This window comes from Trachypithecus francoisi, unplaced genomic scaffold, assembly GCF_009764315.1.
Source record: "Trachypithecus francoisi isolate TF-2019V2 unplaced genomic scaffold, Tfra_2.0 Lachesis_group10, whole genome shotgun sequence".
Lineage (NCBI taxonomy): Eukaryota > Metazoa > Chordata > Mammalia > Primates > Cercopithecidae > Trachypithecus > Trachypithecus francoisi.
Window position 1 is genome coordinate 98,999,359 of NW_022681455.1, and position 26,668 is coordinate 99,026,026.

Here is a 26,668-nt window from a genome sequence, read left to right on the forward strand (position 1 = left end):
CAAGAGCCTATGTTTAAAGGGACTTTAAGTTTATTTTCACACTGAAAAACTTCAGTCACATACACCAAAACTGATACTGCATGATTCTGGATAATTCTTTCCTTTATGCTTTTTTGTATTTTCTGCACTGAGCAGATAACGTCCAATTAAAGATAAAATAATCAGCCAGACCTGTGAATAAATATACTGACAGAACATTCCTTCACTATTGTGGCTTGAAGCATTTTTACATTTTTGTGATCAGACTGTAGCAAAAAGCAGAGAACTCTACTCTGAAAACTGGCAGGCTTTACTCACCCTCAGTGTCCAAGTCCACAGCCAAATTCTGGAAGATATCCATGTGTGCTGAGTGAGTGATGGTGCTCATTGAAGGCGTGCTGCCCTTGTTGTGGATGTGTGCAATGGCCTGAGTCCCGACATAGAGCACCAGTGCATTGATGAGCTGGAGGTTGTAGCGATTCCCAGGTTCATTGGATACCTTAAAATGAGCAAAACAGAACTCTTTATGCTTACTCCTGCAGAGGACCAATTCTAGCACCAGTATTTCTAAACCCTTCTTACACCTTCATGGAAAGGCTGAACATTTATGGTGATTCACTTGCTTGAATTTGTAAGATTATTTAACAAATACACAGATGCTCCAAAGGTGGTTGTATCAGTAAGAGAAATGTGATTTCCCTCAGAAAGCCAAAGCTTCTATCACTGTACTCAAGGCACAACTCTAAAGTTTATAAAATCAAAATATGCACTGTGTCAAAGATTTGGAGAGAAAGTTGTAGTTGCATGGCATATACAGATTGTAAATATATAACTTTCAAAATACCCTACAGAGAAACGTAAATCAGCATCCACATATTCAGAAAAACCCTGGAAGTACCAACAGCTAATGACTGTCAGTGGTCTACTCTTACAGGGCTGTCTCGTCCAAAGCTGTAGCAAAATATCACTGATGAAATGAACCAGTAAAATACATAAATCCAGTTAACCTCACCCAACTGATGGAAATGACAATAAAAGACTAACTCCCAAATGGACCACACACAGAACCATACATAGAAAGTGCTTTCTATGGAAGACATAGCTGAGTTTTAAGCCAAACCAATTAACCTGTAGGTTGCTGCGCAGATCAGACAGAAAAGTGACTGGTGATCGAGTTTTAAGATAGGAATCCAAATCCTTTTTGAACTGAGGTGGCATTACTCCAGTGAAATTGGTGAGAATCCGGGGAGCAATGTTAATTTCACTCAACATGTCCACCTGCCACAGATAAAATGTAAGAATCAAAAGCAGAGTCATTTTTATTAGTAAATTACATCTATGCTAAAAAGTGATGGGACTGTTTTTCTAAAACTATATACACTATAAATGCCTTGAAGGGCACAGCTGCCACATTTTATTACTTTAATCAGTCTTTCTTTCTTTAGAAGAATCTTGGTACAAAATGATAAAAATTTCTCACTCCATAATGTTTTTCCTTTCCAGAAGCAAGATACCTTTTGGGCAAAGGTCTAATTTGCACAACTAACTGATTTTTCCTGGACTTGGATGTCAAAATAATAATCCGGAATAAGATTCCTCACTCACCAAGAGTCTTTGAAAAGCAGCCCCAGCAAGACATCACACTTACTCCTTAAAAAAAAAAAAAAAATGAAGCCGGGCGCGGTAGCTCACGCCTGTAATCCCAGCACTTTGGGAGGCTGAGGCGGGTGGATCACCTGAGGTTCAGAGTTCAAGACCACCCTGACCAACATGGAGAAACCCCGTCTCTACTAAAAATACAAAATTAGCTGGGTGTGGTGCCTGCAATCCCAGCTGCTTGGGAGGCTGAGCAGGAGAATCGCTTGAACCCAGGAGGCAGAGGTTGCAGTGAGCCGGAGATCGTGCCATTGCACTCCAGCCTGGGCAACGAGCGAAACTGTCTCAAAACAAAAACAAACAAAAAAATGCATGTGACAGAGTAGAGACTACATTTAAACTATAGCTGGGCTCTTCTAGTGGTGTGCACCTCTAGTCCCAGCTACTCTGGAGGCTGAGGCAGGAGGACAGCTTGAGCACAGGAGCCTGAGGCTGTGAAGTGCATTATGTTCACACCTGTGAATAGTCACTGCCCTTCAGTCTGGGCAACACAGCGAGAACGCCCTCTCTTAAACAAACAAACTATAGTAGCCATGTCAGGGTGTTGAGATTTTAAGTGGTCCTCTCTCTCCTTTATTCCAATGACTTAAAAAAAATACAGTGGGTTCTCCATACCCTTAGGTCCCATATCCAATTAACCTCAAATAGAAAATATGGAGGGTGATGATGGGGTCAATAAAAAATAATACAACAATAAAGGCCGGGTGTGGTGGCTCATGCCTGTAATCCCAGCACTTTGGGAGGCCAGGGCAGGCAGATCATGAGGGCAGGGACCAGCCTAGCCAACTAGTGAAACCCCGTCACTACTAAAAATACAAAAAAAAATTAGCCAGGCATGGTGGCGGGCACCCATAGTACCAGCTGCTTGGGAGGCTGAGGCAGGAAAATCACTGGACCCCAGGAGGCAGAGGTTGCAGTGAACTGAGATTGCGCCACTGCACTTCAGCCTGGGCAAAAGAGCGAGACTCCATCTCAAAATAAATAAATAATAAAAAAATACAACAATTTAAAAACACAAATTTTAGTAAGTTACTAACATAGTTTAAAATAGTTATTTCCACAATAGCATTACACTACATTAGGTATCATAAGCAATACAGATCATTTAAGGGGATATGCAAAGGTTATGTGCCACTTTACATATGAGACTTAAGGTTACTTAAAATTCGGTGTCCCAGTGGGTCCTAGAACCAATCCTCCAAGAATAGCAAGGGACCAAGGAACAACTGCACAAGCACACAGACACACAAAACTGAAATATGGAGACTGCGGCAGGGCGTGGTGGCTCACGCCTGTAATCCCAGCACTTTAGGAGGCCAAGGCAGGCAGATCACTTGAGGTCAGGAGCTTGAAACCAACCTGGCTAACAAGGCAAAACCCCGTATCTACTAAACACATACAAAAATTAGCCAAGTGTGGTGGCGCGTGCCCGTAATCCCAGCTACTTGGGAGGCTGAGGCAGGAGAATAGCTTGAACCAGCGAAGAGGAGGTTGCAGTGAGCCAAGATTGCGCCACTGCACTCCAGCCTGGGTCACAGAGTAAGACTGCCTCAAAAAAAGAAAAAGATGACAAAGGTCTGTTTGTTCTGCAATTCTTTGCCATGGGGGGCACACCCAGCAAATGACTGCCCCAACACCTAAGCTGGGGTTCTGTAAATAGAGCTAAATTTAATATCAAAATTAATATGAAAACTAGCAACTAGAAAAAAGCTGTGAATCAATATTCACTAGCAACAGCAATAATATCATACCCTATATCAGGCTTAATAACATGATATTTCCTTTAAATAGTACCCTTAACAATGTGCATGTTATGTGGGTAGGGAAGTGCAGAACAGTCTAGTTATCAGAGAAAGGACTGAAATACTAAGACACAAGTTTTCCTTTAACTAGTTAGAACCTTACCTTTAGATTAGGAGTGAATGGGTCAGGGAGCCTCATGTTTCTTGGAAAGGCACTCAGGATCAAATTTCTTAACTGGATACAATTAGGTGGGATCACATCACAGAACCCATAATGGTAATCACAAAGGAACTCTGGGAAATCATGCAAAAGAACCAGCAGCACTCTTAAAGTGCCCTATTTTTAAAAAACAAGAAAAATATTTCCACACTAAGGAAAATGGAGTAATGTTTCCTATTATAACGTTAAGCGACCCCCCCCCAAAAGAATAAAGTATACTTTAGTAACATTTCTTTAAAAGTTTTAGGCTTTAATTAACATTATCACAGACGATTTATCAAGTATTTCCATTTAGGTATGATGAAAAACTAGGCATCAGGAGTTTACAGGCTCAAATGAATATGCTGGAAGAGGAGGCTGGACAAAAAACAAAGATACAATGATGTAAGCATCTATCTTCAGAAGCTTCAAAAAAAAAAAAAAAAAAAGAACTAATGAAAATCAAAGCAGAGTAAAAGCGTAAAATAAATTTTTTAAAGTACCGAAAGGGAGAAAATCAAAGCCCAAGATTGTTATTAGAAAAAATAAACTGATAAACCCTAACCAAGACTGACAGAGAAAACACAAAAATCATTAATGTGAGGAGTGACACGTTACAGATCCTACAGTCATAAAAAATAGTTTCAGAACATTCAATGATTTTATGCTCACAAATCTGACAATTCAGATAGGTGGAAAATAGAACACCTTAGCATGTTTAGACACGCAAAGATTTCCTACGCAAGTCACAAAAAGCAACTTTTAATAAAAGTTTAAAAATCTGCAATTTTGACTACAATAAATTTTAAAGCTTCTGATCCTCAAAAGACACCTCCCCTTTAAGGGAGTAAAAGGGCAAGCTGTGAGAATGGGAGATGTTTGAATAAACAGTAACAAAGGGCTTGCATTTAAAACATATAAAGAATTATTTAATAAATAAAAATACAAACAAGAGCCAAGACTGGAAGAGGAGCACCACAAAAAGGTGATATCCATGGCTGATCTACACATGAAAACCTCATTAAGAAATCATCAAGGAGGCTGGGTGCAGTGGCTCAGGCCTGTAATCCCAGCACTTCAGGAGGCTGAGGCGGACCGATCACTTAAGGTCAGGAGTTTGAGACAAGTGTAGCCAACGTGATGAGACCCCATGTCTACTAAAAATACAAAAAATTAGCCAGGCGTGCTGGCACATGCCTGTAGTCTCCGCTACTAGGGAGGCTGAGGCACAAGAATCACTTGAACCTGGGAGGCAGAGGTTGCAGTAAGCTGAGATCGCGCCACTGCACTCCAGCCTGGGTTTCGGAGTAAGACTGTCTCCCAAAAAAAAAAAAAAAGGAGATAAATCACCAAGGAAATTAAATCCACAATGAGATCTCACAATACAACTGCCAAAATGGCTAAAATGAAAAACAGACAATTCCAGGTATGGCAAGATGTGGGAAAAGGAGTAACTCTTCTGTGCTGTTTAAAAGTGTAAACTGATACAAACACTTTATAAAACTGTAGTATCGTCTAAAGTTGAACATACAAACACTGTACAATCTGGGTGCTGATTATGCAAGTACACTTGGTTTTTACACTTTTCTGAATGTATGTCTTGCCTTAAAGGCTTAATAAAATGAAAATAAGGCCTCAGATTCCTAAAGTGTATTTTTAAGATCTCAGTTATTTTAATTTGTAATAAATCCAAGTTAATTACCTTGTAGAGGATTTGCATAGGTTTGGTGAGTTCCACATTTCTAAGGAAAGGCGCTAAATATTTGAATAAATCAATCAGTAGCTGTGCATACATAGGCCACCCCTGAAAGAAAGAAATGTATGAGTCATAATTATACTCAGCTGTTTTTCAGCCACTACAAGCTGCCCAAGCAGCTACACTGACTTCACTTCTTAAAAGTACCTCTACTAAAGATCAGCATTAAAGGTCAGGCACAGTGGCTCACGCCTGTAATACCAGCACTCTGGGAGGCTGAGTGCCATTGGATCACCTGAAGTCAGGAGTTCGCGACCAGCCTGGCCAACATGTTGAAACCCCGTCTCTACTAAAAATACAAAAAATTAGCCAGGCGTGGTGGTGGTCACCTGTAATCCCAGCTACTCCAGAGGCTGAGGCATGAGAATTACTTCAACCTGGGAGGCAGAGGTTGCAGTGAGCCGAGGTTGAGGCACTGCACTCCAGCCTGGACAACAAGAGCAAAACTCCGTCTCAAAAAAAAAAAAAAAGAAAAGAAAAGAAAAAAGATTGGCATTAAAAAGATTAAAAAGGACCAAGTTATTACGGAGATAGTGGAAAATAATATTTGAAACAAACTGGCTCCAGAGATTTCAAGACATAATGGTCCCTGTGTACCTGCAGCAAAATTTAAAAATTCAAAGAAACTTTTGATAGAACACAAAACAGTCAACTGCAGAAACTGACAACTAGAAATGTGTTTTCTTAATTCCTTATTAAGTCTCGGCCACTTCTTTTCCCTCTTTCAACTCCTCAACTCTTCGCAAATAACCTTATTGAGTCCACAACATGAATTCTCTATTTTCAGCCAAAGTCAGCCTGCTCACCCTCCCCCAACTATACCAATTATGTTCAATTAATTCTTGGATAACTGTTTTTAATATGTTGTGTTTCTTCCTCCTAGAATACCCTTCTCTACCAAACAAAACCAACTTCATTTAAGAGCTATTTCACCTTCTTTGTCAAGTTCACTCCATTACATAGCCGTCACATTTCTTCTGATCTGAGGGGCCAAAGAATGGTACTTGCTGAAGTACTCATTTGCCAATTTAATTCCAAGATGAGAGGGAAAAACTTCTCATGTTAACTGTGTTGTATTACCAATTAGATAAAGAACTTTTAAATAGAACTGGATCATAATCCTTCAAAATAACGTAGCCCAGTAGTCCTCAACCTTAGTTTGAGAGCCTTCCACATTTAAAGTGAGAGTCTGTAAAATCAACAAGCTCCAGAGCCCTATTACCCAGAGATTTATTCAGATATTTATGAGGGCACACATGGATTTCAACTTTTAAAACAACACCCCTACCACCCCAAAAAAACCCTTAACTGACAAATATGTAAAATAAATCATTCCTGTGTATAAAGAAGCAAAACATTTTAAAAGAAAGGAAAAAACAATTTAAAAAAACTTGAGAGACTGACACAGGTGGCCCACAACCTTGAAGCAGCAACACCTAATCACTGAAGAATGGCTTTCAGGCAGAGGCAGTCAAGTACTTGACTTTAGTGAACACTAAATAGAATTCCCAACTAAGTTTGGAAGAAGTACAATTACTACTAAATGACTAACAGAAATCTATAGGCAATGCTAATAAATAAGCCCAGGTAGTTATAGTCTTCATCTATAGGAGATAAACTGCAGCCACACCTTCTGCTGTGGCGTATGTGCCAGCATTCTTGCAATAAATATCCGATGAGAAATCAGTTCAAGCCAGGCATATACAAAGCCAGGAGCTTTGGTAGGCCTCAAGATGTGGAATGTATTGCTGAAAGAAGAAAAACCTTAGTCAGAAGCACAGTCCAACTTAAATACAGTGAACAGCACATGAACGTAGGCTCAAAATGCTCGAGGGTTCTACTCCCCAAATTTTACTGTATTAATCCAGCAAACCTTAACACAAAACCTCAAACGCAATACTCACCAGAAAGCTGTAAGTGTCTGGAAATTAATGGTTTCCAACACATGCTCAGGTGCATTGAGTTCCAAGAGAAGCATGATAAAAATTCGATGGTAGGGAAGCTGCTGAAATTCACTCTGACGAACATCATGATCCTGAAGGAGAACTCCCACTACTATACCAAGGACCTATATAAAACACAAATTAGAGCTTGTAAATCATTCAGATAATTCACTCACCACTTTGATGTCATGCTTTTTAAACTTTGCATTCTTAAACCCAACATTAAAATAAAGCATATATACAATTTTGAATACAAAATTACATGCCGGTAGCCCATGAGGCCATAAATTGGTCTGACTCCACCTTCAGTGTTTTGTATGTTTCTTTGAATTTCAACATCCTTGGACCACACCTGAATACTCTCTACAAACGCCCAATGGTTTTTCAGCTCTAGAAATCAGCAAGGCCCCCTTACATTTCACCATGTTAACACAATATAATAATCTAATTTGTCTGGTCTGACATGAAGTTGACATGTGGCAATGATTTACACTTATCTTGGCATTTAGTAGGCAGGGGCCAGGAAAGCTGTTAGGCTGCAGGGATCTCATTCCACTTGACTTGCCCACTGAACAGTGAGGGGCTTGAAGAACACATCTCTAATTTCCCAAATCCAAAATCAAAGTCCATTTTTACACGTATTTTTGCACTGCTTTAATATTCAGATTTCCAAGAACTCCACTGTGTAAATAAGCCAATGACTAATGTCACTCACGTACTTGAGTTGCCAATCTATCAGCAGGGAGCACTTCTAGCCACCCACTCACAGTGATTCTGTGTATGGGGCAAATTCATACTGTAGTCACTACCAAGCATTAACATACTGAAATACATTATGATCTCTTTTTGTGTTTCTGTTAAGGCACTATATTCTGTTTCTAAGACAGAGCAGATATGTTTACATATTATCTACAAATTTAATTTCAGGACAGAAAAGAGGCGTTAACAAAATGTTTTGGGGAAGGGTTGGCCTCAATAGGGTTAAGAACCACTGATGTGGCCAGGCATGGTGGCTCATGCCTGTAATCCCAGCACTTTGGGAAGCCGAGGCAAGCAGATCACTTGAGGGACTCAAATAGGGTTAAGAACCACTGATGTGACCCGGCTCGGTGGTTCACGCCTGTAATCCCAGCACTTTGGGAGGCCGAGGCTGGCGGATCACGAGGTCAGGAGATCAAGATCGTCCTGGCTAACACGGTGAAACCCCGTCTCTACTAAAAATACAGAAAATTAGCAGGGCACAGTGGTGGGCGCCTGTAATCCCAGCTACTCGGGAGGCTGAGGCAGGAGAATGGTGTGAACCTGGGAGGCAGAGCTTGCAGTGAGCCGAGATCGCGCCACTGCACTCCAACCTGGGTGACAGAATGAGACTCCGTCTCAAAAAACATAAAACAAACAAAACAAAAAATACAAAAAAATTTGCCGGGCATGGTGGTGAGTGCCTGTAGTCCCAGCTACTCGCGAGGCTGAGGCAGGAGAATGGTGTAGAGAGGAGGTAGATACAAATCTAGGAGGCAGAGTTTGCAGTGAGCCGAGATCACACCACTGCACTCCAGCCTGGGCGACAGAGTGAGACTCCGTCTCAAAAAAAAAAAAAAAGAAAGAAAGAAAGAAACCACTGATGTGGCCAAGCAAGGTGGTTCATGCCCATAATCCTAGCACTCTGGGAAGCCAAGGCAGGTGGATCACTTGAGACCAGGAGTTTGAGACCCGCTTGGGCAACATGGTGAGACCCTGTCTCTACTAAAAAATAGAAAAGCTCCAGGCATCGTGGCTCATGCCTATATTCCCAGCTACTTGGGAGGCACTCCAGCCTGGGTGACAGAGTGAGACTCTCTCCAAAAAAAAAAAAAATCCCACTGATGTAGACCAAGACTAAGGCAAGAAAGGATTTCAGACCTTGTTCAGCAGATTAATCTTTGTGACAGTGTTGGTGGCCTCCCCTGAGTGTTTCACGAGCAGTGCAATGAGTCGAACAAAGGCATCCAGGTTGTGATAGCACTTGGCTCGGATCATGGTGGGATTAGCAGCAGGATTGTGCTGCTGTTCAGCCTGAGCACGGTAACTGATTTCAACACACATTTCAGTACACAGACGAAAGAACCTTGTTATGAGATCATCGGTCTTCAGTATTCCTTGCTGGTGCATCTACCACAGGAACAAAAAATAAAGACACAATGAGATAACACACACAAATAAACCCGATATACTTTTAATTTTCATGCTTAAGAGAGATTCTCATTTGTTCCTACTGTCATATTTCTAATTCTTACATTGTAATAAACGTATTATCAGAATTATTTTCCCATTAAGGTGCCATGACAGAATTCCTCCAGTTTTAAGTTTAATATAGAACAGGGAAGATGGAAACTGACAGACAGATTATCATGGCAATTTTGAACAGTAGGTCCCCACCAAATAATGTGGAAAATTAACCATGCAAACAAAACCAACTGTTCGTATCTTTAAGTCATATTAAGACATTGTGGACTCCAAAAGAGGAGACTAAATTGCATATATTTTCTCACAGAATTTAAGGTAATTTACTTCTCAAGGATTTGAAGATAATTTCCTCAAACTAACTTAATAACAAAGCTTTTAAAACTCCAACAAGCTACCCCCAGAAAAATCAATAATTTGTACAATAGGTAAGTACCAAATGGAAATACACACAAATCTGATCTAGAGATTTTAATGTAATAAAATGTTATATTAAGTTAAAATAATGTGGGAAACACAAGTTTATTTAAAAGAAAGGAAAAATTAGAAAATATATGACATATGAATTACAAGTGAAGCACAGCGGGAATGTCATTTGGCTAGTTCCCCTCACCCCTTTAAAACAAACAAACAAAAAAGACAACAGTGAAATACGCATTAAGGCTACAGAGGAAGAACAGGTCAGTACTTACTAAACAGAGAAACCAAGTTCAGAAAAAAAACTTCAAGGTTACCTTGAAATTTTTGAAACAACTTAACTGTTCCTGACAAGCAGTAAAGACAATTGAATTGGTTAGACTATGATAATACTGTACCCTACTAGGACAGAACGCCAGCATGGCAAAGGGACTTTGTCTACATTGGTATCTGTAAAACTAAAAGTGACTGAGGAATAAGGACAGAGTACTATGGTCAAGTAGGAGCACAAGAAGGAAAGAATTTTCAGAAGGATATAAAACAGCACAGAAAAGTATAATACACTATCGTTTTCAAGAGAAAGATGAAATGAGAGCAAATAAGCCAGCAGGAAGGGCTGAGACAGGTGCCACATCCATACCCATGAAACAGTAATGATCAGAAAGACCAATGGATTCCAATTTTTTCCATTCAAATTATAAATCAGACTATAAACATGCAGTAATAACTTTTCAGTAGGGTATGCTTTGTAATTCCCTGGATTCTTTTAGGGGAGAAGTATACTCAGTATGATTTACTGAGTAACATTCATTTTGAAAAGTAAACCTAATTTCAAATAACTTCTAGAACTGAAGTCAGCTCTTCCACATTCAACTATCATTAATTTGAAAACAGACCTAATTTGTAATCTTTCTTTAGCAATATACCTAAAACTTTTGAGTTCAGTCTGAAGAAATATAATGGTCAATCTGCAGAAATAAGCAGACAACTCACCTTGAAAAATTACAACAGTTCTAATAAAGGAAATTCCAAGGTCAATTCAGGAAAAGTACCACTCTTGCCAAGTTATAATTAGGACACATGAACTTATTGTGTGATTCCCTCACAGTCACCGAAAGCAACCAGTGACAATCAAAAACAGAATGCTAAATGGTACTATGGCTCGGTTCTGACATTTTTCCTGTTCATCCTATTCACAAACATTCCTGCCAAATCTGATTTTCAGCTAGAAGCTTTGTTCCTAACACTTTTAAGTCAAAGTCCAATTTGTATCAAATCTAATGAAAATACTGGAAATTATTTTCCAAAGGAACATGTCACTATGTTTAGGTAGATACTTAAATCAGAAAATACAATAAAACATTCTACCATTTAAATAAGCATTTTTGTTTTGTCATTTTTTTTAATGTGGGCTATTGTGAGAATTTCACATATTTATTAGCCCACAGTCCCATCAGTGCTAGTAAAAATACACTTTGTAGTTTCATTATTCATTATCTGACCCATTGTACTTTGTAGCTGTGACAACTGAAATGGAATATAGAATCAACAGTGAGAGGGAATGTTGCCTTTATTGCTTAGTGATCAACCATGAGAAAACAGGTTGTAATTTAACCACACAATGATGACTGGGTTTGCATGAGTATGGAGGTAACTGTCTGACCACAGGTACGTAATACTGAGCTTTAATATTGGAGGCATCACACCCTACTTATGTTGAATAAAAAGCACCTTTCTTTCCAAAAGCTCTACCTGTCCAACAAACGCCGAGAAAGCTTTGGTACTGTCGCGGCCAGCTGCTGCTGAATGGTAGAGATTCACCCATTCCCTCAGAAGATACTCTGCCTTCTCCCTCAGGCCTGGAGGGTCATCATACTCTGAGGCTTGAGAGATCCCAGAATGCATCATAAAGTTTGGGCCTCCGTGAGCACGATCAATCATTGCTTCATAGTTGGATCGCACTACTTCCATCAGCTGGGGCAATCTAGTACAATAAATCCAGGGTGAAAATCAGTCTGCCCATAGCTGTGATTTTACATACATACAGATGTATAGTTTACTTATTTAACAGCAACCACAAGAGTGGTTTACCACTTCGCTTTACCACTTCCACACTGAAACCGAACTATCCTTAGTCTCTTATCCACTTGCTCATGAGCACATAACATGCAAACGACTGCCCTCAGTTAAGCTACTTCTTGCCCAAAAAACGTGTTCATTTAAATGAAGCTGATGTTCAGAGTCAACAAATATTCACTGCTTGCCTAGTATGTACCATGCTTTCTTTACGTTACTTCTCTTTCTTTGAGAAATTATTCCCATTTTCTATAAAGTATAGGTTTAAGGAGGGTGAGTCAATTTGCCTAAAATCAGAAATCTTTTAAGTGGCATGACCAGGGCTTAAACACAGGACTCTGACACTAAGTCTGGTACCGTATGTACTGCTCTGTGCCAAGAAGACTTGGCAGTCAATTAAGCATTCATACTTCAAGTGACAATATTAGCCCTTACTAAAGCTACCCACCCATATGTGGTTGGTAAAACAGTTGTAACAAGTAGTTAGTAAGTCTGCACATTCATCCCTAAAGATATTAGGAGACTACTAAATGCACAGGGATCTCAAAGTGTTTCATCCTCACCCTTCTGGAGCATTGCCTCTGGAATGAGCATTAATCCTCATGAGGGTTTCAATGGTGTGGAACAGATCTGCCTCAGTAACATGAGCAACACTCCTTTCATCCACCAGCAGGATTTTTACTAACTGCATAGCGAATGCCACAGCCATGTAGTTTAAGCCATTCTCCATTGACTGGCAACACAGAAAACACAACATAAGAGGGAAAACACTTACTTAAGAGCAAACATACTTCCCTGAGTCCTTTTGTCCTTGCAAGTAAATTCCTTCCATACCTGAGCTAGATGAAGATCATACTGCTGCATATTAACCAAATGATTGCGAATTAGCAGCTCCACAGCCTCCACATTATATTTATATTCATCCCGACATTCAATTAGGCACCTAGAAAAAGTTCAGTATCTTTACTCATATAGGCTTAACCATACTGTATAAAGTTCCCATTGTACTCAATGGAAATTTGCTCCAAATTAAGAATGTCTTGAGATTCAACTGTAAATCAGTATCCAAATTTAAAAACAGCCAGTAATGAAATAGAACAGATAGCCCAGGCTTTGCTTTCAAAACCTAGGATACAGAGGATTCCATTTAAGACATTAAAATACTTACACATGAATACTACTTCTGAGAAATCACTGAAACCTTTTAAAACAATGACCTACAATTTATTGCCCAAAACAAGGTACTGGTTTTCTATATCCAACATGGGGAGAAGGTAGAGACCAGATGGAAAACAACTACTTAACAATTCTCACCTCTCAGAAGTAGGAAGTCCAAGTATCCCACCTGCCTACTAGAAAAAAGGGAAACCCCTGGACATAAACAGTACTATCTATGTCAAAAGGCAGTCGCGATCCAATACTCACTACTTTTCAAAGATGGCTACTGACCTTGTGATCTGTTTGTTGCACCATGGAGACCCATATGCCCGGCCATCCTGCAGAGCTTTTAGTACCAAGAGGTGGCATTCCCTGTAGCGCAGCAGCAGGTCAGCATCAGCACCACTTGTGGCATCTAGTAAGCCCTCTACAGCCTATGGGAGAAAGAAAGTGTTCAGACCCATGGTGCTTGGCCCAACTATCACAGCCAGAAACCAAATCATAATGCCAAGTACCAAATACCTTCCAAAGCCTCCCTGTCCTTTCCACTCTCCAAACATCCCCTTCAGTTGCCTATCACACACACTCTAAATTCTATCTGGTTTCAGTTCATTCTGTGCTCTTAATTGTCATAAAAGGCTCTGCTGTAGTTAAAACCCAGGGCTCCCTACCTACCCTGATCCAAATTCTTGGATCAACTTGTCCCTCAAAATCTAAAGGGCAGCTGGGCTCAGTGGCTCATGCCTATAATGTCAATGCTTTGGGAGGCTCAGGAGGTAAGGCCACTTGAGCCCAGGAGATTGAGAACAACCTGGGCAACAAAGCAAGACCTGTCTCTACAAAAAAAATTAAAAATTAGCTTGGCCTGGCAGTGCGCACCTGTAATCCCAGCTACTCTAGAAGGTAAAGTGGGAGGCTCACTTGAGTCCATGATCACGTCACTGCACTCAAGCCTGGGTGACAGAGAAAGACCCTGTCTCTTAAACACACACACACACACCACACACACACACACACACACACACACACACAAGTGAAGGGCTTTTAAAGTTTCTTCAAATCACATCTCAGGAATATCTTTAAGAAAAAAATTAAGATTTCCAATTTTACCATTCAAAACTGCTACGACTACATTCTACATTGGAAAAAAAAAATAACCTACTTATAGAACTTGATTTATATTATGAAATCTTAAGCTTAACTGTATAAATATGTAGACAGTGGCGCAGGTCAATAAATGTTTACACACCTAGCATTTTCTAAAAGTAATAGCTTAAGAACCAACCTTTTGGAGCAATCCAAGAGCAGCTATGGCATCCCGAGAGTTCCGAGATAAAACTACAACCTCCAAGAGACTTCGAAGAGCCTGAGCTTGAGGGTTCATGGCCAAAGTTGGTGGGATGGCATGCAGATGCTGTTCCAGTTCTGTAATACACTTATCATAAATCTGAGCTACATCATCTGTTGCCCAAGCTTGCTGTTTTAGAGAAGGAAACAACCAACAAGAGACAAAAGAATGTTAAGGTTTTTTATTGACCCATGTATCAAATAGAGGTCTATTAGTATGTTTACTCCCTTTTTCTTATTTTTACATTCAAACATGGAGGCCCTCTTCTTTTCCTTCTTCCTGAGCTATTCAGAATTAATACCATCAAGTGGGGTGGTACAAGGTGGCACAAAGGAAGAGGTGTTTCATTTGAGAGAGGAAAACCTGGCAGACAGCAGCATAATCAAGTCATAAAAGAGAGCATTAGTAATAACGGGACAGACTGAGGGCAGCACCACTTGCACCATTTACTAAGCCCTCTACATCCTAAGAAAGTGTTTCAAACCATGAAAAGTATAGTACTCAGTCCAACTGTCAAAGCCTGACAGGACAGAATAAGAATACAGCATTACTTCTGAGCTATTCCTATTTTTTAAAATGCATTATCTGAATCTAGCCATGAGAATACACTGGACAAATAAATCAAGCCATTTAGAAAATAATTAGCCTATAATCTTCAGAAGTGTTATGGTCATGAAAGATGAGGAAAAACTGAGTTACCTACACCAGCTAGAACTGAGGGAGACTTTAAAAATATGACAACTGAAGAAATGTGTGATTCTAAAACAAGTCTTTTACTATACATTATTGGGATACTTGGTGAAACTTGAATGAGGTCTATGAATTAGATGGAGTAAGGTATTAGTATTCATTTCTGACCTTAATGGTTGTGCCGTGGTCACACAGGAAAAAGGTTTTATAAGAAATACAAACCAAAGGATTCAGGAGTGATAGGGCTATCAGGTCAGCAACTTACTCTCAACTGGTTCAGCGGGAAAATGTTTTTCCCTATATTTCCAAGTTTTCTGTAAACACCTCTGAAACTTTTAGAAAATTCTTTTATTTAAAAAATGGGAAGTCTGGGCATAATGGCTCAGGCCTGTAATCTTAGCACTTTAGGAGGCTGAGATGGGCGATCACTTGAGGTCAGGAATTTGAGTCTAGCCTGTGCAACATGGCAAAACCCCGTCTTTATAAAAAATACAAAAATTAGCTGAGCAAGGTGGTGCACGCCTGTAGTCCTAGCTCCTCAGGAGGCTGAGGTGGGAGGATCACTTCAGCCTGGGAGGTGGAGGCTGCAATGAGCTGAGATCACGCCACTGCACTCCAGCCTGGGTGACAGAGAAAGACCCTGTCTCAAAAAAATAAATAATAAAATTTAAAAATAAAAACCCAAAAGTTATTATGTTACCATGCAAATTCCTCTAATTAGGCCAAACATTAAAGATAAATCACCCACACCCACATCAATTTTTTCTTTAATCCCCTGTATGTCATACTTAATTGGACACAAAGAATACCTACAACTCAAAAACTATAGGTTCCCCTGTAAATTATTCTCCCAGGAAGCAAGTCAAAAACATATATTAAATGTCAAAAACATTTAAATTAATTGGGAAAACACTCGATTTAATCTAAAACACATTTACCTTCATGGGCTGGGCTAAAAATCCTGTGGGCTGACTTAAGTCATTTGTAGGCAAGAAGCCAGGAACGTTGCGTGCAAACTCTTCGTAAACAGCCAACTGCTTTGGGTCCACACCACCAACCTTGAAAGAAGAAAATCTATTTTGACAGAATTCACTCAACAATCAAAATAAACTGTTTTGAAAGTGGAAAGTCTGCATGTGAGTAAGCTCAGGGACACAAGAGTCATTACAACATATAACAGTATGATTAAGCATACATGCACACTAACAAATGCAGTTCAGAAGAGGGCTTCTCATTTCCCTGAATCCTGCTAAGAGTCATCTCATTTATAAATTAACTGAGAGTTTCTCTTGGAAAGTACCTCACATGGGACGATGCCAGTGCAATTCTCCCTTGGAGTTGGTAAGTATTATCAGATTTATCCCTGTCTCATTGGAAACAATAAGCAACCATTAATGTGAGAAGCCCAAGGTGGGAAACATGAAAACTAGAAGGCACATGAACTCCTTACAGTAGCAGCATTTCAACAACTTCGGAGAAGCAAGGGAATGTAGAGCTATTTCCATACCTGCTCCACAGGCAGCCATTAAGTGAAATGCTATCAAGTTAAGATGTTTTCTCATAAACAACATTTAACCCTGCTGTCCTAGTCCCATTAAGGATTTCAATCAACAAGAACATTAAAAATAAAACAAAGATAGGATAGGGAGAGGGACAGCCCCAATTCTCACTTTCAGCCTGATTTGCTCTGGCATCCGTTCGGCTTGATATGTTAAAACAACAGGATCACAGTATCTGCGTCCTTCTTGCCTAGCATGTTTTCTCAGCTCAAATTCCTGCAAACAAAAAAAGTCACTGAGGTTCCTGTTATAAGGCACTTCCCTAAATTAAAAAATAAAATCTTAAGAGGCAAATTCTAAACACTTACAGTTGCTAATCTCTTGTCCATCTCAGGGCCTGCTTTTTCTACTGCAGTCTTCTGAATAAAACAGCAAGCCAACTCACAATTGTCCTGAGCTAATTGAGCAGCTGCCTGATCCATCATTTCCCTTTGTTGTGGGGAAGCAGTCTATTAATGGAGGTGGGGGGGTGGGGGGAATAGAAGAAAAAAGACTTGAAAGTTGATGTGGACAGACAGGATAGTAGAAAATGCAGTGCATTTGGCAAATGCATTTTAAGTTCTGACTCTACTTATGAATCAGCTGTGCTCTTGAAATAGTCTTAACAGCTTCCTCACTTTTTTTTTTTTTTTTTTTTTTTTTTTTTAAGTACAATTTCCATTTTATTTTTCTCCAGAGAATAGTCTGTCTCAGTCTTTAAGGACTCAGCTCCTTACATGGGCTTTGGTGGGGGACGTGGGGCAGCACCCGCAGGTCTAAATCGGGGAGGGGGTGTTCGGTCCTTGCGGGCTTCACGAGATCGATTCCTGACTACTTTGCTGTGAATTGCACAACTCACACAGTAATGTAGCTTCACATACAGCTTGGGAAGCACATAGGCATCAAAGACGCTCGCTTCAGAAATGTCCCTAACCGCTGCGGCCTCCACTATGTTTCGAATGACGAATTTCTTAATGGCCTTGTCCTTGGGCACGCATCGGGCACAGTTAGTGCAGCGAATAGGCTGCACATGGCCGCGGCCCTTTTTGGCACGACCGTTGTTCCTTCTTTTCTTTGTCATTTTGGACGTACGGACCAAAGAGAGGCAGCTTCCTCACTTTTAAGACAAAAATATCCTAGACACCTTATCAGTTTATGGTGAACATGTCTTAAAATCAGTAAAGCAGGCCAGACGTGGTGGCTCACACCTGTAATCCCAGTACTTTGGGAGGCCGAGGCAGGTAGACCACTTGAGGCCAGGAGTTCGAGACCAGCCTAGCCAACATGGTGAAAGCACTTCTCTACTAAAAAAAATACATAAATTAGCTGGGCGTGGTAGCACATGCCTGTAATCCCAGTTACTTGGGAGGCTGAAGCATGAGAATCAGTTGAACCTCAGAGGTGGAGGATGCAGTGAGCCAAGACTGCACCACTGCACTCTAGCCTAAGCTACAGAGTGAGACCCTGTCTCATGAAACAAACATTAAAAAATAAAAGGCAAAAACCCCAAAAAAATCAGTAAAGCAGTAAACAAATTATTAATCATGATATGTGAGACTCAAAACTAGTAAGTGAATTATTTGAAAAGTGTGTGCACATGCAACATCACTTTAAGTCATTTTATATCGGCCTTCTCAAACAGCTTTCATCCTTCCTGATTAACAGAAATGAGGATTGTTAGATTTCACATTTCCTTTTTAAATCTTAATTTATTTAAACCAACAAATATTTGGGTATCTAGTATCTGTCAAACATTGTGTTGAGGATACAACAGCCAAAAAAAAAAAAAAAAAAAAAAAAGCACAGCCATGATGCTTTGCCTCACAGAATTACAATCTAAAATGATGGAAGATATCAAACAAATATAGTGATTATTAAGAATAAGTGGTAATGCCCAGTGCCACATACAGGCAAAGAAAAAAATTATTACAGACAAGCAATAATATGTTCTGTACCTATACCAAGGAAATAGCCAACTTACACGAAGGGCTGAGGCAAAACTGTTTTTTAGGTTGGTAGATATGCTCATGAGCAAAGGTTCCCTGCATGTAATCATAGCCATTCCAGCTGTCAAGTTACGCATCATGTGATGAGCTGCTATTCGCATTCGAGATTCCTCCGAATCCAGAGCAAAATCCTTCCTGACTATTTGCTCACAAGTAGTCATGGCAATCTTAATTGATCGATCAACCACAGGATGGACCAGCTCCTGGACAGCCCGTTCAATCGCCTGACGCACACACTGCTTCAACTGCGGATGGGCCTGAAACAAGGGAATCTGGGGGGTTGGGGAGGACAAAGTCAACACCTTGTTTAAATAAGACAATCCAATTCCTACTGGCAATCACACTCATGATTTTGTAAATCAAGGTTAACCAAAAACTACCAGTTTCTACTTAAAAGTTAACCAATGGAAAATTTGGGTAACAGAAACTGGGCTCCATACAGGGAAAAGTATTCAGTATACCCTATGATACACAATAATATATATATGTCTTTTTTTAAAATCCAAGTTTAATGGACAAGCTGTTCATTATAATATGCATTAACTACTTAAAGACATACTGCTGTCTTATTTAAAATTTGTGGCTCAAGTGCTCTTAAAAGAAAGCAACTTCTCTATTAGCTTGAAAAATGTAAAAAGAATCAAGTTTACAGAAAAAAGACTTCCTACAAAAACTATTAATATTAAAATTCATTCATCAGAATAGTGAGCACTGAAATGTTTGGCTTCACTTGAAAGGCTGTTTCTAATCTTTTATTGTAGGCATAAATTATGCCCCAAAACTTACTTGGTCCCTTTAACTTGTTGAATTAAAAAAATAAACCAGTATTCTAAAGATGAATCATAATTTTGGATCTAGGTGTCTCACTGCCTCTCACTCCACCCCTCAAAAACTAAGTAACACGTCTATTGGTGGCAGGGGGACAAAAGGTTAAAATGATTTCTCTGATACCCTTTCAATTCCTTTTAATAAAAAGCTCAATGTATTAATGTTACTCCTGTATTTGTGAATATTTTCAGTTTCTAAAAAGTAAGGACAATGAAAACTCCAGTCACCTGATTCTGGATTATATATTCTGTTAAGTAGAATAAAAGACTAAAGATAACAATACAATTTCCCCTTGAATGTACAAAGCAAATACTAAGTATAGGAAAAAGGATTGATGAGAGGTCATCTTACATGACCATATTTTATCAGACCTCCTTCCGGAACCCAGGCCACAACAACATAACTCAAAGTACTAAGTCCTACTTCAAGATCTTAGCCTAGAAATTTTACACACATGCACGATCAGCTCATTTCTAGCCTTCAGCTGGAAGAAATGGCTTACTGCAGAAGGCTAAAGTGACAAGACAAAGAAAATAAAAAGCTATGGTATACATTAAGCATCTTTTACTCTGTGTAAGGAATTCCTGGAGATTGTGATTTTATTGCCAGCTAAATTTTAGTATCATGGGTTTGGATATGAGGACCCAAAATAACCAACATCTAGTCACTCTATTTCTTTTTTTTTTTTTTTTTTTGAGACGGAGTCTCGCTCTGTCACCCAGGCTGGAGTGCAGTGGCCGGATCTCAGCTCACTGCAAGCTCCGCCTCCCGGGTTTACGCCATTCTCCTGCCTCAGCCTCCCGAGTAGCTGGGACTACAGGCGCCCGCCACCTCGCCCGGCTAGTTTTTTGTATTCTTTAGTAGAGACGGGGTTTCACCGTGTTAGCCAGGATGGTCTCGATCTCCTGACCTCGTGAGACGCCCGTCTCAGCCTCCCAAAGTGCTGGGATTACAGGCTTGAGCCACCGCGCCCGGCCTAGTCACTCTATTTCTTAAGGGAAGAAGAAAAATCCCAACTGAACTACACAGCAGTTCTACATCTCCATCCTCTCTGACAAACTCTACAACCTAGGAATCCAGAGGGAAGGGCAAAGAGCTGAAGAAAAGGTGACCAAACAAAGTTTACTTTACCACAAACTAGAAGCTGGGAGAATGGCGCAGTGTTTACTTACTGTTGGATTTAGAGTAATGTGTGGTGCCAGGCCCGCCAGGGAATAGACATTGATGTCATGGTAGCTGTACTGTGGCTGTGGTGGAACCGTGGCTGTACAAGTGGTGTTGGTAGCTGGTGTAGTAGAAGTTGCTAAATGTAAAGTAATAAAAAGAGATTTAAAAAGTACATTTGTTGACTTTACTATAAAATTAGCTTAATTTTATTAAGTGGCCATTATCTAATTAAACTAATTGGGGGAGGAGGGAAGGATGTAGTAGGTCTTATTTTTCCCACCCTGAAAGGGAAATTCTGTTATAACAGATATACATGAAGCACGTTAAAAGTATATTCAGTGGCAGTGCCCCACAGCACAGAAACCAACTGAGCAGCCATGCCACATTCTCAGGCCCAAGTCCTACAAATTCAGTCTATATTAAGATGTCTGTTTTCAACCTAGCCTGTTCCTTGGATTATCTGGGGATTCTCAGCTGCTGACGACTGAGAAAGAAAGAAAAGCTCAATTTATTCTAACCACAACTCCCAATCATTCAACACTCCTGCACCCTTCTCTCATCTTCTTCATGTAGCAAACAGTCCAATTCCCCTGGCAGATTGAGCAGGTCTAGCCATACCCAGATTTGAGGGGTTAACAGGCCATCATAGTATGCAGTTATTTCTGGAACTTCACACAACAGAGATAACCTGACCTAGCTAGGATATGAGAGGCAACTGATTAAATCACATTTAGTTAATAATATGCATGAACTGCCAGGATGGAATCTAAGATGGTAACACAAGGCGTAGTCATTACTTTTGCTTGATAATTAGAAGGCTCACCAAAATGCATACAAAGTTTCACCACTACATTATATGGGAAATTAGTTTCCTATATACGTAGACATGTACCATTTAAGAGAATATCCTGGCTAACAGGAGCCTTCCTTGACGACTTAGCACACTTACTTGTGGTTGTGATGGGAGGGAGTTCTTCTGGCTGCTTGACATCTTTCTTTGGAGCAGAGAGTTGCTCATCTAAATTCTTCAGGCGATCTTTATCCTTTAGGAGGTTTCCAGGTTTTAGCTCATTGATGTCTAATGCAAGGTTCTTGCAGAGAACCTCAATTTCAAACTTCAAGTTTAACTGCATAGTTCCAGAGTTGGATTAGAATTTTTAAAAGAAAATTTTAGTTTTATTCATAATATACTCTACTTTCAGTTACTACAGTACTTCCCCCAAAATACCCTGCCTTCACTGTAAGTTTTAATAATGTGAAGGCAAAGAATGTTCCAGAGGACAAGGAAGCAGTAAATTACCTTTAAGTCATGCTCCTGATGTAGCTCAGCTAATACATTCATAATTGCCATTGTCCAAGGGTTTGGTGGCCTAAAAACCTAAAGAAAAGCTATTATGTTAAGCTAGCCCAAAAGGTGCCCTTTAATTTGGATTATTTAAAACACTTCAACACAACATAACTTGGTGGGGGAGAGTAAAACAAACAAAAAACAAGGATTAAAAAAAAAAAAAACAAAAATAGTTAAACACTTATACCTGTGTAGCCATAACAAAACCCCTAGCCTTCTCACCTATATCACATTTCAAAAACAAAACAAAACAAAACACCAAAAATCAAAGCCAACCATCACAATCTTTCCTATTTTACCCAGCCTCTCAAATTGGAAATCCAAGTGCCATTAAGGAAAACAGACTTAACTAGCTTTACCTCACAAGAACTAAGAATATAATCTCTTGACCTCATGCTAAAACAAAGCAATGCTTAGGAATTAGCCATAAATAAAATATTAAAATCTACTCACCACACTACGAATGCTAGATTCTAAGACTTTGGCAACAAAGGGCACTACGTAGAGCAATTCTTGTTGTCCTTTAACATAAGCCTCTAGCAGCAATGATTTCACATCCAAGTCCTAGAATAAGAAAAATACTTTCAAAAGCTGGGAATATACCCCCCAAAATGGTATACCATAACCAAAGAAAAGTATTTTGCCAAGCTTATCCCCAAAACAGGAACCAACATAATGTCTAGTCCTTGCCTTACAAAAAGGGGTTAACAACTCAAAACACGGGCCAAAGTCTTATAAAACCCCAAAAATCATTAAATAGCTCCAAACAGCCAATAATCATAATGTGCTGAAGATTCTCAATTTTTACACATTTAGCTGAAACTCACAGTGTGTAAGATGGGTTTGTTTTTAGCTAATGTGATCATTCCTAGCCAATGTCCCAAGTTCTTCAGCAAAGAACGATCTGAGAAATTGGCCGCAGCTTTATCTGAGGTCAGGAGCACCTGAAATAGTGTAAGATTAAGAAAGACATGAGTATGAGCTTATGAAAGAAAACTCAACTAAGTATTTGAGAATTCCATTATCCTAAAGACAAGTCATCATTTCTAAGAATAGGCCCCAAAGTAGAATTACTCCGTATATCATTATCAGTATCATTTTGCTGTGTTCATGATTCAACAGTGCCATTTTTACCTTTAAGAAGTCTTTTTTTTTTCAAAATAGGTACAAACACATTGTACAAAATTCAAAAAGAACGCAAACTTATGTGTCAGCTATCCTCCCCTAGAAAAGTATTTTCAACTCTGAAAACCTTAGCTAGGTTTAAAGCAGAGACCTAACTACAAAGCTATTTTGAAGTGCTAAATTAATTTAAATGAGGATGATAGCCATGCTTAAGTCCTTAAAGGAAGCAAGCATACAAAGGAATATAATCAAATTACCCTCCTATTGCAATCCTCAGTATATCCAGGCATTAACAAATCTCTGCAGTCAACTAAGATAACTTTCTGAGATAGAGTATAATACTGTTTATATACTTCTTTTCAAATGTCTAAAAAACCCAAACCATTTAATTGATTCTCCAGTTACTGTCTTTCTAAGGGGGACAGAATTAACATAGGAGAGTGTTTTGGCTGCAGGTATGCACACATGTATATACCCATCTACTCTGTGGTACCTCTTGATTTAGGGTTATATTTAAACTTCTGTTTAAAAAATCAAGGTCTTGAAACTTTGCTGTGGAGTATGTGGAAACTTTTATGTATCCCAACCGCCCTTGCTATCAGATAATAAAAACGAAATAGAGCCATGTTCCTTAACTCCATACAGCAACAGCAGAATGGCACATGTCAGCTGCGCAACAGAGAGCCAGGAATTCTTTTGCACTACAGCGTAACCAAGAATGAGGAATATTCTCATCCACAGGTTTAAATATAGTGCTGCTTCCTAACCCAATGACCCAAGTTATTGAGCAAAGAATGACCATAGCTGTATGCTGGTTCTAGAAGTTTTTTCTCCTAAGAAATAAATGATGGTTTAGAAATTAAAATACTTGAATTTTGTTGAGTAAGCCTCAGCTCAGTAGAGTTTGATCTTAAACTGCACAGAATCCTAGATAACAGCTATTCCATAAACAAATTTAGAGTATAAAGATATCTGGTACTTGAATACCACAAGATACAAATGAAAACATTCAGGACAATACTGTTTATAATAGTTGAAGTGATTAACACCACAAATGCCCAGCAGCAATACAAATCCATACAATGGTTTTCTACAAGACTATATTTTCTGTTTTTTAAAAAAGAGGACTGGCCAGACACAGTGGCTCATGCCTGTAATCCCAGCGCTTTGGGAGGCTGAGGAGGGTGGATCACCTGAGGTCAGGAGTTCGGGACCAGCCTGGCCAATATGGTGAAACCCCGTCTCTACTAAAAATACAAAAATTAACTGGGCGTGGTGGTACACCTGTAATCCCAGCTACTCGGGAGGCTGAGGAAAGAGAATTACTTGAACCTGGGAGGTGGAGGCTGCAGTGAGCCGAGATCACGCCACTGCACTCCAGCCTAGGCAACAGAGTGAGACCATGTCTCAAAAAAATTAAAAAGAAAAAAAACAAAGGACTACGGCAAAGACCATTATCACGAATAATATCCAGGGGAGAAAAAAAAAGCAAGCGAAAAAAAGTGAAAAGGATGTACAGAGGGTGACACCATACAGAATGTGCTAACCAATACTATGCTATTTATGCATAACAATGGTAAAGTTCTAAAATCATGCATGGCATGACAAAAACAATTTATAATAGTGGTTACTTTCAAAGAAAATGCACAGGGTATGCCTATAAGTTTAAGTTTTTCATAAAATTTAGTTCCATATAAGAAACAAAATCTACAGCAAATATTTCTAAATTCAAAGCAATAATTAAAGAAAATACAAGAACCAACTCTTACTTTAATGTTTCTGTAGGTCTCATTCAGAACCATCTTGTTAAATTCAGGATTCTTCAGCGTGTCAAGGAAGTTTGAATACAGGCTATGAAAGTTTGGCTCAATACTGACTCTCTTCATAACCAGATACTGCGAAACCCAAGGCATAAATTCTTCTTTCACGGTTTCCTTCAGCTCTTCAACCTAGCCAGTTAATATGACATGGGAAGCACAGAATTACACTATGATAAAATCACATTTGGTTTCTATGAACCATACTATACAGCACTCTACAGCACTATAATGATGGCTCCTTGCAAAACTAACTAGATACTAAAGCATGACTTTCCTTCACACCAGATAGATGCTATGAAGAAGAGTATGCTCAATTCCGTAGTCAATCACAACTCAACCCAGGTGATTGGGACTGAAACATCTATGGTCATTTTCAGCTTCAAAATCATAAAACATGTAGTCTCCTATCTCCACATGAATTACTAATCTACAAGCTGCCATTAACAGACCCACAGTGTAACCAAGAATGGGGAAAATTCCAGAACCATGTTTTCCTAAATTTCCATCTACAGGAATCTTTAGCTAACTCTAGTGTTTCCAAGTACAGGTGACCCTTGAACAAGAATATGAATGACACAGAGTAAAATTAAATGTAGATTTTCTTCTATTAATACCTCCACTACCTCGGAGACACCAAGACTTCCTCTTCTCCTCCTCAGCCTATTCAACATGAAGATAAAGACCTGTATGATGATCATTTCCACTTAACAGATAGTAAATATATCTTTTCTTCCTTATAATTTTCCTTCATAATATTTTTTTCCAGTTTATTTTATCCTAACAATACAGTATTATATGCATATAAGATATGTGTTAATCAACTATTTGTGTTATCACAGTAAGGCCTCTGGTCAACAGTAGGCCGTTAATAGTTAAGCTCTGGGGGAATAAAAAGTTATACCAGGATTTGGCTACACAGAGGATTGGCAACCCTAACCCCCATGTTGCTCAAGGGTCAACTATACTGTCTTACCATGTAATCTGAGGAGGCAGTGGCATTCTTTATGCTTTTCACAAAGTTGGTCTCAGTTATTAGGTTGTAATAAATACTCTGAATAGTCTCTGGGAGAAAATGAGTTATGACTAATGACTAGTACAAATGAAACTTTCTATCACCACGAGAACATTAAGCTTATTTCAAAAAGCTGCAAAATAAAACCTTAAAAATTGGTACTATTTAATGTTTACCAAAACCACTAGGTTAAATACACATATTCCCTTTGAGTTTATTACCTCTACCTTTAAAGTGAGTATGTAAAAGGGTCAACAATATATCCTTTAGTCCATTAAGGAAAAGAGAAGGCATTTATAAACTATGACAGCATGCTCACCTTTTGTGTCATATTTGACTGTGAGAGATTATTGAAAATAAAAGCAATTTTCTCCTGGATATTTTCCGGGGGCTCCACAATTCTCTCAGTTTGATCTGTGGCTACAAGCAACGTATCTATATTTGTAGTATTAATAGAAGGCTAAAAAAAAAAAAAAAAAGTACATAAGGCAAACAAGTTGAAGTGCTTCTCTGAAAAAAGTCCAATAATGTATACAGACTTAGTGTTAAAAAATACACATGGTATGATTGTGTATTAGAAACGTGGGCAAGAATAGTGAACTATTAATATGTTTGCCTCTGGGAAATAGAAGGATGGGAG

At 39.2% G+C, this 26,668-nt stretch overlaps 2 protein-coding genes and 1 non-coding gene across 9 annotated transcripts in view; all 3 read right to left on the reverse strand.

Annotated features, from left to right (window-relative positions):
- The window catches only part of CNOT1 (CCR4-NOT transcription complex subunit 1), a 112,637-nt gene that overhangs the window by 4,324 nt on the left and 81,645 nt on the right, over positions 1 to 26,668 (reverse strand). For 3 of the 7 annotated variants that reach the window (XM_033218632.1, XM_033218630.1, XM_033218631.1), the window contains exons 24-46: positions 26,348 to 26,488; positions 24,966 to 25,145; positions 22,899 to 23,015; positions 22,525 to 22,635; positions 22,024 to 22,101; positions 21,673 to 21,850; positions 20,729 to 20,859; positions 18,704 to 19,000; positions 17,052 to 17,192; positions 16,855 to 16,959; positions 16,123 to 16,242; positions 14,432 to 14,623; positions 13,438 to 13,580; positions 12,823 to 12,931; positions 12,552 to 12,721; positions 11,665 to 11,896; positions 9,175 to 9,423; positions 7,237 to 7,400; positions 6,963 to 7,080; positions 5,279 to 5,380; positions 3,541 to 3,714; positions 1,108 to 1,257; positions 298 to 478 (exon numbers count right to left, since the gene is read on the reverse strand). In XM_033218632.1, coding sequence (XP_033074523.1) covers positions 298 to 478; positions 1,108 to 1,257; positions 3,541 to 3,714; positions 5,279 to 5,380; positions 6,963 to 7,080; positions 7,237 to 7,400; positions 9,175 to 9,423; positions 11,665 to 11,896; positions 12,552 to 12,721; positions 12,823 to 12,931; positions 13,438 to 13,580; positions 14,432 to 14,623; positions 16,123 to 16,242; positions 16,855 to 16,959; positions 17,052 to 17,192; positions 18,704 to 19,000; positions 20,729 to 20,859; positions 21,673 to 21,850; positions 22,024 to 22,101; positions 22,525 to 22,635; positions 22,899 to 23,015; positions 24,966 to 25,145; positions 26,348 to 26,488 — 3,583 coding nt within the window. Of the gene's footprint in view, positions 1 to 297; positions 479 to 1,107; positions 1,258 to 3,540; positions 3,715 to 5,278; positions 5,381 to 6,962; positions 7,081 to 7,236; positions 7,401 to 7,424; positions 7,957 to 9,174; positions 9,424 to 11,643; positions 11,897 to 12,551; positions 12,722 to 12,822; positions 12,932 to 13,437; positions 13,581 to 14,431; positions 14,624 to 16,122; positions 16,243 to 16,854; positions 16,960 to 17,051; positions 17,193 to 18,703; positions 19,001 to 20,728; positions 20,860 to 21,672; positions 21,851 to 22,023; positions 22,102 to 22,524; positions 22,636 to 22,898; positions 23,016 to 24,965; positions 25,146 to 26,347; positions 26,489 to 26,668 lie in introns of those variants that run through there. The other 4 variants (XM_033218628.1, XM_033218629.1, XM_033218626.1 and 1 more) reach the window with 2 other exon arrangements.
- LOC117087881 (40S ribosomal protein S26) lies at positions 17,361 to 17,837 on the reverse strand. Its single transcript, XM_033218655.1, has one exon. It carries the CDS (start codon positions 17,801 to 17,803, stop codon positions 17,456 to 17,458), a length of 348 nt encoding a protein of 115 aa, XP_033074546.1. The 5' UTR covers positions 17,804 to 17,837; the 3' UTR covers positions 17,361 to 17,455.
- Positions 23,819 to 23,953, reverse strand: LOC117088888. The gene has a single exon (XR_004439404.1). It is a non-coding gene; the product is annotated as a small nucleolar RNA SNORA46 (small nucleolar RNA).

Bases quoted from the DNA above. Each gene is read 5' to 3' on its own strand.
- LOC117087881 (XM_033218655.1), bottom strand. From the start codon at position 17,803: ATGACAAAGAAAAGAAGGAACAACGGTCGTGCCAAAAAGGGCCGCGGC.